At 37.3% G+C, this 14,660-nt stretch overlaps 1 protein-coding gene across 8 annotated transcripts in view; it reads left to right on the top strand.

The window, feature by feature from the left end:
- FMN2 (formin 2) overlaps positions 1–14,660 on the top strand; it is a 398,830-nt gene that overhangs the window by 228,908 nt on the left and 155,262 nt on the right. For all 8 annotated transcript variants that reach the window (XM_078357268.1, XM_035280903.3, XM_078357264.1 and 5 more), the window contains 5 exons: positions 4,941–5,032; positions 5,204–5,333; positions 6,551–6,697; positions 10,479–10,538; positions 10,691–10,811. In XM_078357268.1, the coding sequence (XP_078213394.1) occupies positions 4,941–5,032; positions 5,204–5,333; positions 6,551–6,697; positions 10,479–10,538; positions 10,691–10,811 (550 nt within the window). The remainder of the gene's footprint in view (positions 1–4,940; positions 5,033–5,203; positions 5,334–6,550; positions 6,698–10,478; positions 10,539–10,690; positions 10,812–14,660) is intronic.

Raw genomic sequence — 14,660 nt, 5'->3', positions numbered from 1 at the left:
GGCTCATCTCAAACTCCTAAACTCAGGCGATCCACCTGCCTCGGCTTCCCAAAGTGCTGGGATTACAGGTGTGAACCACACGCCTGGCCCAGACTTTTGACCTTTTTCACTCTAAGTCATCCTCTTCAACCTGACTGTCTGCATTTATGGACAGTAACCTGGCTTCCAAATTTAGTTGCAAAGTTGAGAACATCCACATGAAAGATCTTTCTAATATTCTTTCTATATCAAAATTCTCTGTGTCCTTGTTCTTCCCTTTCATTGTTTCATTTGTGAGGATGAAAGTGCTTTCTTACATTGCCTGTCTCTGCGCTCTTCTCTCACATCCCTGCTGGCTTCTTCTCATCCTCCTGTCTGTTCTTCCTCCTCCGCCTGCCTGTTTCTTGATATGTGAGCCTCCCCCAGGATCTGTCCTTGGCTGACTTCTGTCTTTCCTCTGAAGCTTCATCCTCAGGGTTCTCTTTATGTCTGACTTAAGGAAAGCAGATGCCCGATCGTATCTTTTGCCCTTGGTGTTCTCCCAGTGTTTCCACTTTTCTCAAACGTCACTGTCACACTCCCATTACTTAGTGCCACTAAAGGAGCACTCATCACACTGCTTCATGACAGTTTATTCATTTGTCTGCCTCCTGTTTGGGCTGCCTGAAGCCAAGAGCTGGGATTTGATAGCCCTTGTCTTCCTTCTTACCTTAACAGTGAGTTGTGGTCAAGGGAGTGATACTCATTCGATGAACTGAATGCACATATTCCAAGCTTGCTTTACATTCCTGCCATTTTAGAGATCTCCCCACCTGGACATTTCAACTGGGTCATTTTTCATTTGCCATAGATTTATATGCTATTCTGGTGAAGTTACCTTTTCCAGAGCACTGTCAGATTGAATAGGAGAGGGCATTAGTGGAAAACTGTTACTTGGCAATTATGATTTTTTTTTAATACAAACAAACTATACTATAAGAAATAGTTTAAGGCTGGGCACAGTGGTTCACTCCTGTAATCCCAGCACTTTGGGAGCTCAATGCAGGCTTTATTTGGCCATATTCCTCGAAAAGTAAAATAGGTTAAAATAAAGGAGTGTAGGCTGGGTGCCGGTGGCTCACTCCTGTAATCCCAGCACTTTGGGAGGCTGAGGTGAGTGGATCATGAGATCAGGAGTTCAAGAAGAATAGCCTGGCCAACATGGAGAAACCCTATCTCTACTAAAAATACAAAAATTAGCCGGGCATGGTGGCACACACCTGTAATCCCAGCTACTTGGGAGGGAGGCTGAGGCAGAGAATTACTTGAACCCGGGAGGTGGAGGTTGCAGTGAGGAGAGATCACACCACTGCACTCCAGCCTGGGTCACAGAGCGAGACTCTGTCTCAAAAAAAAAGGAGTGTATACTTGTAATGACTCTCTCATATAAATGCACGTGTGTATATAAACATGGAAACACATACAGAGTTGATCTTCCTTATTTGCAGAATCTGTATTTGCTAACTTGCCTAGTCACTAAAATATATTTTTAACTCCAAAGTTGACATGCACAGGGCTTTTGTATTATTTGCCGACATGTGCTGAGTGGTGAAAGATTTGGGTCTCCTGGCACAGACGTTCCTAACTGAAAGCCAACATTCTGGCTCTTTTTCCCAGCTCTCAGGCAGCAAGGCATCCTTTTTGCAGTCCATTTACTGCCATGTTTTTTGTACTGTTGTGCTTTTTGTTAGCAATTTTCCAGTCTAAAATGGCCCCTAGTGCTGACTAGTGTTTCTGAGCACAAGAGGGCTGTGATGTAACTTATGGGAAAAAATCTATGTGCTGGACAAGTTTTGTTGAGGCATGAGCGGTGGTGCTGCTGGCCTGGAGTATTAATGAGTCAACAGTATACATTAAATGTCTTTAAACATCAAACAATGCTATGTATTGATCAGTCCATGAAAATGTTGTGACCCCAGAGGCTCACAGGAGCCCTGTGTTTTTTCTAGGAGTAATGGTTCAGTATATGCTGATTCAGTGCCCAGTCCATAAATAGCAAGAATTGACCGTGTGTGTGTGTGTGTGTGTGTGTACATGTACATATCTGTGTGTGCATGTGTGTATATGAGAATGAGAGGGCCAGAGGTTACCTGAGGTGTAGTTAACTAAGCCCCAGAGAGAAAAAGAGACCAGAAGAGATAGTGTCATGTACACATATTTGTAGAGAACAAGAAAGGAGTTTATAGGGCATAAAGTGACAGTTCCCTCGACTTGCCATAAAGTTTACTGTCAGCCCAGGGCAGCTTGATTTCTTTCTGAAGTGAGCGGAAATGGTTTAATATAGTGTAGGGTAAAAAGGACTGTGCAATTAATACTTTATATGTGCTGAAGACTTTGGGCAGTGCCTCTAGAGTACTAAGTCAGTTTGTTCTGAAGACATTGATCAATTTCATCCTTCTCTTGTATCTTTAATTATTACTCTGATTTACCTTAGCCATCTTTTATCTCTTACAGCTGCCTTTTGATTTATTTTTGTTTTGTTTAAGATCCAGGGAATATACTGGGTCCATGGCGTAGGATTCTAGTTATGGAACCCCATGTCGAGTCTATTCAACAGCTAGGTTGAGTCTATATTAAGGTGTTTAAACAAAATCGAACTAAGAAACCTAATTGTGTCATCGAATTGTAACAAGCTGGACTTTTTTTTTCTGTAATGAGGTTTTGGGTATAGAATGAGGTTGGGCTTGGAGATGGTTGACTAACCAGCTGCTCTGGTAGAAACTCTTTCCTTTAAAAGAATAAAGAGATTAGAGGGATTGGAGACCTTTATGTGTTATACTTAGGTGTGGATTTGTGTGTCTTAAAACAACCCTTGCCTTGACTGTATCCTCAGCTTTCATGTTCTTTTAGAATATTTCCTTAGTCTCTCATTTGCCAGAAAGATGTCATTTTTAAAAGTCTGTCTCCTAATATGGCTTTACATGGTCTTAAGGTATTATTTGTGAGGCTGACTCTCATGGGAAACTGACAAGGGAATGAAGGAGTATTTGCTCGAGTAGTAAAGTTCTTGAGCAAAGCCACAATTAACTGGGGAGGAAAGAAAGATTAATGTGCAATTGAAATTCTAGAAGAAGAGTTTTAATTTTTGGAGTAGCTTGGAATATTTGCAGTAAAATGTACCTCCTTTACTTCTTTGTATCCTTTTGATGCATCCCATTCCAAATGCAAAATTTATGAAACTGTCAGAGGATCAATTTCTTTAGCAGATCTCCCATCAGTTCTTCCCTCATTAAAAGAAGCTTCTTTTGAAACAGCAAGTCTTAGTTAATCCTATCAATTGAAAACCTGCATTTAAAAACAATCAGTAAATACAAAGCAGAACCTAGCTCTGTTCAGGTGATATCTAGCAATTCTCTTGAAAGCTATCAGGCTCTATCTCCTATAGCAGTTCTGGGCTGAACTGCTTGTCTGTTTAAACAAAAATAATATTGAAAGAATTTTAACTACTGAAGACTGGACTCAGAAATCATAATATGGTGGTCTACTCTTAATGCATTTAGAAAATGTGATACTTTGGCTCTTTTAACAGGACTGCAAATAAAAATAATCCAAATACTCTATAAAATAAAGACGTAGATTTGTGGTTCTTGAAGTCTGTAAAATCTCCTACCCAATATTAATATTAAAAATGTATAGGATCTTTTCTTATAAGGAAACACATTTAGAATGACTAATTTTTAGTTTGAGATTATAAAGAGTGACAGAAGACACTTAAGAAGAAAATAAGCATGGAGGCATTTTATATCAAAAAGAAAATCCAGGCCAGGTACAGTGGCTCATGGCTATATTCCCAGCAGTTTGGGAGGCCTAGACGGGTGGATCACCTGAGGTAAGGAGTTCGAGACCAGCCTGGCTAACATGGTGAAACCCTGTCTCTACTAAAAATACAAAATTGAGACAGGCGTGGTGGTGGGCACCTGTAATTCCAGCTACTCAGGATGCTGAAGCAGAAGAATCACTTGAACCTGGGAGATGTAGGTTGCAGTGAGCAGATGTCACGCCACTGTACTCCAGCCTGGGTGACAGAGCAAGACTGCATCTCAAAAAAGAAACAAAGAAAGAAAGAAAGGAAAATCCAGCAAAAGGATCAAAGCATTTTTTTGTTCCATGACTTAAATAATTTAATTGTATTTCCCCCGAATATAAAAAGAAATAAACAATGATTTCCATAGTTAAATAAGTACTTTTTTCTTTAAAAATACTATGAACCTTTAAGATCAAATTATATCCAAATTCAATTTCATTGATTTCTGAATAAGAAATACTACTTTATAAAATGAAATGCTGGTGTTCATAAACAAGCAAAATAACAAAGGAAAACTATTATTTTAAAGCATGCTTGTATGAATAAACGTTTCTCAGATTACTAAGAGTAAATAACATTATTGGGAAGATTTGGGGATAATCTGGTTTGCAAAAAACATATTTACACTTTATTTTTTATTTATGTTTTTATTTTTTTGAGGCAGAGTCTCACTCTGTCACCCAGGCTGGAGTTCAGTGGCACAATCTCAGCTCACTGCAACCTCCACCTCCTGGGTTCTGGCAATTCTCCTGCCTCAGCCTCCTGAGTAGCTAGAATTACAGGCGCTCGCCATAACGCCTGGCTAATTTTTGTGCTTTTAGTAGAGACGGGGTTTCCCCATGTTGGCCAGGCTGGTCCTCCAACTTCTGACCTCAGGTCATCCCCCCAGCCCCCAAAGTGCTGGGATTACAGGTATGAGCCACTGCACCCGGCCATATTTACACTTTAAAATGCCTCATGAATTAAGTCAAGCTTTACTACATACAAATGCTAAGAAACATGAAAATATAGAGAGTTTTACTGCATTCAGATCATTGAATTTATCAAGATAATTAGATGATTATTTAAGGGATTCAGTTGGCCAGACTTTGAGAAATGGTTTGGTTTTTTTTTTTAGAGAGCACAGTCAGATGAACTTGAGAAAATAGAGAAGCACAGCCGATCTTCCAAAGACAAGGAAAATGCCAAGTCTCTGGACAAACCTGAACAGTAAGCATTGCCTTAGAACCATGTAGAGGGCACCCAGGCTACGGTGGGCCCTTTTTGTTTGGGAAATGCAAATGCAGTGTCTTCAGTGTGTACTTGTTATGAATGAGATGAGGATAACCATCTGTTAATGTGAATTATATTTTTCTTCTTAACTTGGCTTTATTTCCTTAGGTTCCTTTATGAACTGTCACTAATCCCCAACTTTTCAGAGCGAGTCTTTTGCATCCTGTTCCAGTCCACGTTTTCAGAAAGTATTTGCTCAATTCATCGCAAACTGGAATTACTACAGAAATTGTGTGAGGTGAGTTCTGGTCCAAAGAGAGCTGAACTTGCGTCTCATGTAACTGTGCTCAGTCATGTTCATATTTCAAAAAAACGTTCTTTTATTTACTCTAAGTACTCACCAGATTTGCAGGATAGCAGTCCCACAGAAGGGAAATTTTATGATTGAGGTTCAAGGTCAAAGCGAATGTTCTGGTGCGCACCTGGGGCTGCGGGGCCATATTGCTAGAATGTGGCCAGTACGTGTTGGCCTCCAGAAACCTCTCTGCCTTCTCCTTTTGCCAAAACAAAATTTTCAGTTTTCACGGACCTCTCAGACTTCGGACTTCCAAAGACGTGTGATTTGAAGGCATTTTCTTTACTTTCTTTATCTGGAAGGACCCCTCCACAAATTGTTAATAATTCTCGCAGCCAAGTAATTTAGGAATAGTCATGTGACTCAATCGAGGGTAAATGTTATTCTGAAAACAAGAAATAAATGCTTGGCAGAAATGACCAATATTAACATTTAAAATGATTTGTCAAATATCATGACCATTTGTTCTAGTCATGCCAAATCATTTTGAAAAGTGAAAAGATGGCCGGCGTGGTGACTCAAGCCTGTAATCCCAGCACTTTGGGAGGCCAAGACGGGTGGATCACGAGGTTGAGAGATCGCGACCATCCTGGTCAACATGGTGAAACCCCGTCTCTACTAAAAATACAAAAAATTAGCTGGGCATGGTGGCGCGTGCCTATAATCCCAGCTACTCAGAAGGCTGAGGCAGGAGAATTGCCTGAACCCAGGAGGCGGAGGTTGTGGTGAGCCGAGATTGCACCATTGCACTCCAGCCTGGGTAACAAGAGCGAAACTCCATCTCAAAAAAAAAAAAAAAAAAAGAAAAGTGAAAAGATGTTTTTAAAGGCTCACGTTTTCAGAGGACGTGGCATGCAAACTCAAGTTAAGCAGTATTTTGAAAGAAACGAGTGTGAAGTCTTTGGGGGTAAACCTAAATTTGGAAGTTGATCTCTGTAACTGCTTTTCGGTTTCCTCTGCTGATGCCAAAAATTTGCACTGCTCCACACATAGGCACAATTAAGACAATGGCAGTGATGTTGGTGATGTTATTTTGTAATGCTTCTCATTTGGCCTTATTTGTTCTCATATAGCCTTAGTTGCAACTTGAGATGATTGAAACAAAAATTTTATTGCATAAAATAAAAGTTGTTTTTTATTGTTGTTATTCTGTTTTACAGACATTAAAAAATGGCCCAGGGGTTATGCAGGTTCTAGGTTTGGTTCTTGCCTTTGGCAACTACATGAATGGAGGAAATAAGACTCGAGGACAGGCAGATGGCTTTGGATTGGACATTCTTCCAAAGCTGAAAGATGTCAAGAGCAGTGTAAGTATTTTGCATGAGTGGACGTAAGCAAATTGAGAATTCCGTGTTTTGTTTAGTAATAGGTTTGAATGTAAAGCAGTTGTAATAAATATTTCTTTCTGTTCCTAGGTCAGATGTTTCTTTATGTTCTGAGCTAGAAAAATGTAATGTCCATCAGATATTTGTGATTTAGTGATTAATAATGTTTCTAATGTTAATAATTTTTGTCTAATGAATAATTACAACTTTTTAATATGAAAACAATATAAAAAGTAATTTTATATTGCTTTAATATAAAACAATTGTTTTAATAGAAACACTTTAATAGAAAACTTGATACTGATATGTAGGGGAATGTCTAAGCCCTTTTGCAGACATGACTATTTTTTGGTTCTGCTTCTGCAGTTGTGATTGTTTGAAATTAATATTTAAGCAATTGTGAGGGTGCCAGTAGAAATATGAGGTTAGAAATGATGGTAAGAGTCAAGACTCAAATCTCAGATGGTAAACTCAAAAAATAAAAGAGTTACATTTCTCTGATAAAAGAATATGTATAGTTTTTAATATAAAAACAATACTTTATTTTACTGTGTCTTCCCCGTGTCTGCTAATATTTATCCTTTTGGAATCTGAAGGCTAATTATGTTCTATGTGTTAGACAGTATATCTCGCATTTTTTTCTTTGGCATGTTAAGCAATGGACGCCAACAGGTTCATATTTTGAAAATAATATAAAGATGAGTAAAATGGCCTGTAAATAAAATATAAAAGATGATTCTGCTCTTCTGAGTTGCATTCTCTTCTTGATACTACTGTGGGGGGGGGGGGATAGAAGCCCTTTTGCAGACCTAATTATTTTGTGGTACCACTTCTGCAGTTCTGTTTATTTTAAATTAATTTCTAAGCAATTGTGAGAGTGCAAGTAGAAATATGAGGTTAGGAATGATGGTAAGAGTCAAGACTCAAATCTCAGATGGTAAACTCAAAAAATAGCTACGTTTCTCGATAAAAGAATCATCACACACAAAAGAAGGATAAAGGAAATTCTGGACATATTTTTTAAATATTAAGTTTAATAATTGGCTTGTAGAAATGAAAGTAGATAGGGTTGTCCTTCCTAGATAATGAAATAGTTTCCTTCATGAGAGAAAGAGACTTTTTAAAGTCTTTTCTGCCATCCAAAAATTTGTTTATTGTTCTATGTACAGATGATTTTCAACTTACAGTAAAGTTACGACCTGATAAACCCATCCTAAATTGAAAATACCGTAAGTGACAAGGCATCCAGTACATCTGATGTAGCAAACATCAAAGTGTAGCCTTGCCTACCTCAAACATGCTCAGAACACTTTTAGCCTACAGTTGGGCAGCTCCTCTAACGCAAAGGCTATTTTATAATAAACAGCAGACTATCACATGTGATTGATTGAACACTGCGCTGCAAGTGAAAACCAGAATGGTTGTACGGGTACTTGAAGTACAGCTTCTACGGAATGTGTATCACTTTTGTACCATTGTAAAGTTGAGAAATTGTAGGATGACCCATCATAAGCCAGAGACTGTCTGTGTGTGTGTGTGTCTGTGTGTGTGTGGGTGTGTGTACGTGTGTGTGTGTAGGGGCGTCAAATTAATACAGATATTCATTTAATATTCTTTCTTTGAGCATTTATGGAATCTGGACACTGCTTTTCCAAGATTGAGTAATTCATAGTCCCTCCTTGGTACACATATGGTTTTTTTATTTTCATGGTTATTTATTCAAATGCTTCTGTGTATGATACACATTTTCATAGAAATCTCTAATATAGAGACCTCATAAATTACGTTTGTTAAAAAACATGCTTATGCCAAGTGCAATAGCATGAGCCCATAATCCCAGCTATTTGGGAAGATTTTTCAAGGCCAAGCTGGGCAATAAAGTGAGGCCCCTTCTAATAAAAAAGAAAGAGAGAGAGAGCAGGGGTTGGGGGTGGAGGGAGGAAAAAGAAAAGAAGAGAAGAGAAAAGAAAAGAAAAGAGAAAAGACCTTTGCTTAACCTATGGTAATTCTTGAAAACTCAGCAACTGCTTGTTGAAGTGAAACAACTTTTACAAATAATATTGAAATATATAACATCAATATCATGTTTAAATTATAAAAATGAATTGGAAATAGTTTCTAGTGATCATATACAAATAAAAGATTATTTGTGGGACTTTTTTTGATATCAGTTTATATATTTTATTCAATCCTCTACTAAGTTAAATTTCATTAATTTAAATAATCAAGGGGTAATCTAAAATAAAAATTTATATATGTAATTAAGAAATACCTTTTTAAAATTGTTTCAGTTGTACTCAGAAGAGCTACGCAACGTCTTCCTGGATTGGTTCGTCTCTGTAAAACAAATAACTGTACTTACTCCTCAGTACTATTTATAGACCTCCGTGGACAGAGCTGTTACTTTGATCATTTAGAATTTTCTCTCAGTATGCCTAGTTTTGTTAATTGATTCAGGTTCTGCCAACTGTTTCATTGAATTACAAGTTGGGAGAGGAAAAGGAGGTCAAGTTGCTTAAATCATTTTACAAGCAAATCCTGTCTAATGAGGCATGTCTCTAATAGCTATATTACTGACTCGTGTCAAACTTGATTATAAACAGTTTTTGCTTTTTTATACATATAGAAAAAGTCATGGTTATATTAAACAGTCCAGAGAATGTAGTTTGTATCATAGAATTTGTTTTTAAAGTAAAATATGTAGTTGAGCTCTCAATTTCAGATTATCTGCTGCTACTTTGGAGCAAAAAAAAAAGTTAAATAAAAATTATTGCCCCTAAATAAACCAGAAAGGAGGTGAAAAGCTATTTTTTGAAGTGTCGGATATGAAACAACTTTACTTTTGTTAAATAGAAGCATCCACATTGTCTTATTTATAGCCACATGAGTATTAATTCCTCCCTCTCAGTTGCTGATGTAACGAATTGTAGTCTTGGAACCGTTTTTTTCTTTTTTTTTTTGAGACGGAGTTTCACCCTTCTTACCCAGGCTGGAGTGCAATGGCGCGATCTCGGCTCACCGCAACCTCCGCCTCCTGGGTTCAGGCAATTCTCCTGCCTCAGCCTCCTGAGTAGCTGGGATTGCAGGCATGCGCCATCGTACCCAGCTAATTTTTGTATTTTTAGTAGAGACGGGGTTTCACCATGCTGACCAGGATGGTCTCGATCTCTTGACCTCATGATCCACCTGCCTCGGCCTCCCAAAGTGCTGGGATTACAGGCGTGAGCCACTGCGCCCGAACTGTTAAAAGCTCCCCTTTACTTAAAATGATGCTTAGCTTTTTTTTATTTCCCTAATCTGTATGCTAATGAGCCACAATCAAACTTAGTGTTGGAGTGTACCTGCTAGTCCAGCTATATGTCAATGCTAGCAGTATTTAATTATTTCCTGAAAGGTAGTAGTTTTTAAACATAAAAAATAATAATCAAATGAAAACATAATAAAAACACAAAATAACAAAACGCACTTGATAATAATAAGACATGAACTAAGTTTCTAATTGAGAAGGGTAACAATTGGACAGTATTTACCATTCAGACATTGACCCTAAATAGCTGTGCTAAGATTGGAACACTGGGGAGAAAAATCTTTTATGCCATCAAACTCCTTAGACACGATGGCCAAGACAATTCAAAATGTAAAATTTCACATGTCATTTTAAATGTTCTCATGTTATATACATGAATTCACTAGAATCTTTTTTGGTAACACTTTATATTTCGTTAAAAAATATATTGTCACTGACTTTGCTCTTTCTGCCTAGGACAATAGCAGAAGCCTTTTGTCATATATTGTTTCGTATTATCTCCGAAATCTTGATGAGGTAAGACAATGTTTACATCTAGTCATATTCCGTTATTCTTTATTTGTTGATCTGACAGTGCTTTTTGTCGTTTTTGGTTTGAACATAGCTGCTATTTTTCTTTTTCATATTGATAACCAATTTCTTTAAATATGGGGTTTTTTGTTCATTAGGATGCTGGAAAAGAACAGTGTCTGTTCCCACTGCCAGAACCCCAGGACCTTTTCCAGGCCTCACAGATGAAGTTTGAAGATTTTCAAAAAGATCTCAGAAAACTGAAAAAAGACTTGAAAGGTAACTTACGATCCTGAACTCATGTTCTCTGTTTATGCTTTTTAATGAGAGAAGGCAGACTTTTCAATGTTCTGAGAGAAAAGTAAGCTTTTCTTATCCTTATAGAACGAAGTGTGTCTGTGTGTGTGTGTGTGTGTGTGTAAAGAACAATTTTGCCAATCTTCTTAGTCGTTGGTTGTTTAAAAAGTTACGTGTATCAAAAACTTGGTTATTAAGTAATATCTTGGTTATTTTAATTAACAATCTGTTTTGTCAAGAATAAGTTTACATTTTGTTTCTATTTTATAACCAAGAACATTTGGATATTGGTCATGTCATGGTTGGATACAAATTATGTCATTGTTATAACAGAAGATAAATGGTCCCTCCCCATCTCCTTTGGTGTACTTGCCCAAGCTTTTCCGGCTTATGAACTTCCCTGGGAACAAAATATCTTCTATTTAAAAACCACAAACACGTATATTGTTTTATTGCCAATCAAGAAGTTTTATATAAAATTATTTTGGAGAATAATCAGCTGAAATTTTTCAAATTTCTGAATTAAAAGCATTTACAAAAAAGCAAATAGTTTGCACATTTTTTTATTTTGTAAGTAAAATTCCTGCTATTCCTTTTCTTGATGTTCTTATTGAGTTGTGAGCACCTCAGCTATCTGAGCTGCTTTTTTGCTATATTATGTACAGATAAAGAGTAAATATATTTACATGAGATTTTCATTTGATATTGTGTTACTATATGACAAGAAAAGGCCTTGTTACCCCTGTCCAGAAACAAACAACAAAAGACAACTTTTTAAGAGACTCCCAAATTTGAGATGTGTTTATTCAAAGTTACTGATCTGCATTCAAATTCATAGAATTGTTATATTCTAGTCACAGATGTTTTTATGTGGATTTCCATGAATATAGGAACACTATGTAGCTTGCTTATAGTTTTTATATATTCAACAACATTTATTATAGACCTCGTTTATGTCAGACATTTGCTAGGTCCTGTGGAAGCAGAAAGGTTATAGGAATCGTTGTTGAAGAGGGCTGGAATTCTGTCACTTAGATGAGCCCTGTTGGAGACTTACATGTTGCTACTCACTGACTGAGGCCAAGAAAGACTGCCTTGACTTACTCTGTCTTTATTACAACAATAATAAATAAAACTATGTTATATTTATATAATATTATGGTACTGTGAATTTCAAGAATGAATTCTGAAAGCAACAGAAAAAAAATGTCATGCTGTAGTATTTATCATACTTCAACCTGTTGATAGGCATCTTGGTTTGCTTTCAAAATTTTATACACACTATAATGTGGTGCTAGGGACATTTCTAGGAGATCTGGAAAATACTTCCCACTTTAATCAATAGTTCAGTCTTGTATAGTAGGATTTCATAGTTTACAGGTGATTTGATAAAGGAGAAGATTGGGTGATCCTGTTATAAAGATACCAGGATTTACATTTGCTCTCTGTAGTTAAATCGCTTTGGAATGTTATCCCATTTTCTTATAATAAATACACAACTTCTTACTCTAGGTATTAAATATACATGTAACTATGAAAATGGCAAGTTCTCGCAAGACTTGGAGCTAAAAAGAAATACCTAACTCACACCAGATAGCGGGTGTTAAGAGGACAGTCAGGCAGCGCCTCCGAATATGAATTCCACTTCTGCATTTGCCGCCTACAAGTGCTAAGTGCCTGCATTTGGCAGCACAGGAGATTAGATATTGAAGGAGTATCTTAGCAATTTTTTTAGTATCTCAGAGGGTGAAAAAGAGGATTTTTAACCCTGAAGGTTTACGCTTTATATCAGGGAAAGATGAACTTATCTTTTAGATAAATTTCAGATCTGAAAGACCTGTGCCCTTGACCAACAGTGATCACAGTTGTCTGGCACAGTAGTTTCCCCAGTTTGAATATAGCTTATTACAATTTGGTAGAGTTGCTAAAATGGGGAGTTTTATGGCCAAATGAATGCAGAAGCTGCTAAGTTAAATTTAAAAGACTTCACGGTATTCTTTTTTTTTTTTTTTTTTTTTGAGATGGAGTTTCGCTCTTGTTACCCAGGCTGGAGTGCAATGGCGCGATCTCGGCTCACAGCAACCTCCGCCTCCTGGGTTCAGGCAATTCTCCTGCCTCAGCCTCCTGAGTAGCTGGGATTACAGGCACGGGCCACCATGCCCAGCTAATTTTTTGTATCCTTAGTAGAGATGGGGTTTCACCATGTTGACCAGGATGGTCTCGATCTCTTGACCTCGTGATCCACCCGCCTCAGCCTCCCAAAGTGCTGGGATTACAGGCTTGAGCCACCGCACTTGGCCTCACGGTATTATTAAAATAAAAAAATGAGGGGCTTGGAATTATTCTCCCATTCATTACAGATCACTTTTTTCACAGACTCTCTGGTGGGTTCTGTAGTCACTGAAATGTATTTTGAGAAATGCAAGGTGAGCATACTGTGTTAGTAACAGAAGAATGGCAGTTACCTTTGAGGAACTCACAGGGAAGGTGGAGAAATGATGCTATAGTTCACGAAACAATGTAATTATACATTACTCTTCTTAAAAACTGTAAATAGCTCAAAGAGCTATTTACAAAGCTGTCAAACTCTGAGGATCAAAAACTGGCAAATCATAATTTACCTCATTTTTTTTGCTTTTCTAAAATTTGGGGTTTTCCATGGAAAAGATGTTTTGTGACATGAGAAAGGAAATCTTATACATTGAAATTTAAATTCAGTTACTGGGAAGTAAAGATATATCCAAATATAGAATTTCATATCAACAAGGCATGGAATCTGCCTCATGTCCTTTTTAGGAATGAGAGGGATATAAATAGATACATACATACATCTGACTAAATGCGAGTCAAATGAAAAATTACTGGATTATGTTATTTTAGGAATGATTACTTTGAAATAATGTCTACTTTGGTCAAACTAGCCTATTAAAAATGATTCCCCTTTTCTTTCTTTTTTTTTTTTTTTCTTTCTTCCTTTTTTTCTTTCCTTTTTTTTTTTTTTTTTTTTTGCCAGAGTCTTGCTCTGTGGCACAGGCTGGAGTGCAGTGGTTCAATCTTGGCTCACTGTAACCTCTGCCTTCCCACCTCCTGGGTTCAAGCAACTCTCCTGCCTCAGCCTCCCAAGTAAATGGGATCACAGGGACAAGCCACCGCTTCCAGCTAGTTTTTTGTATTTTTAGTAGAGACAGGTTTCGCCATGTTGGCCAGGCTGTCCTCAAACTCCTAACAAGAATGATTTCTTCTAAGTGATCAACTGAACTAATTCATTTAATAAGATTCAAAGGGCCACATTTTTTTTCCCCAGAGGCAAGTCATTATAAAAAGCTTTAGAAAATAGGATAATGCATATGAAGCATTTATGTCAATACCTTTCATACAATAAATATCCAATAAATCTTGGCCATTCACAATAAGGTGAAAATAGAATAAGCAGCAGTTTAGTTTGATAAAGACAGATAAGCTATAATGATAGAGTTGCTCATCTGCTGGCTCTAGCACTTCTGTTTCTGCTTAAAGACTTGATTTTTATTTCTAAGGAAAGGCCGAGAAATCATGTGTTAGGGCTCAGACCTTTTAATAAGACAACTGAATCTCATTTTGGCATTTTATAAGAACATCCACTCTGTTTAGTTTCTCTGCTCACTCCCAAGATTTCCATATTTCCTCAGGGTACTTCCCTGGCTTTCTGAAGCTGCCTGATCTGCTTTTGATCTCTTCTGGCTGTCATTAGCTTTCCTTGATGTAGTCATGCCAAGTGATGACTCTGTTCCAGTGCCTTTCTTGAATAGGAATTGTAGCATTTGCCACATGACTTAAATCAACTCAGCATGC

The sequence above is a fragment of the Callithrix jacchus genome, chromosome 19 (genome assembly GCF_049354715.1).
Source record: "Callithrix jacchus isolate 240 chromosome 19, calJac240_pri, whole genome shotgun sequence".
NCBI classification, from domain to species: Eukaryota; Metazoa; Chordata; class Mammalia; order Primates; family Cebidae; genus Callithrix; species Callithrix jacchus.
Note: the sequence above shows the minus strand (reverse complement) of the source record. Positions and strands in the feature narration are given on the sequence as shown.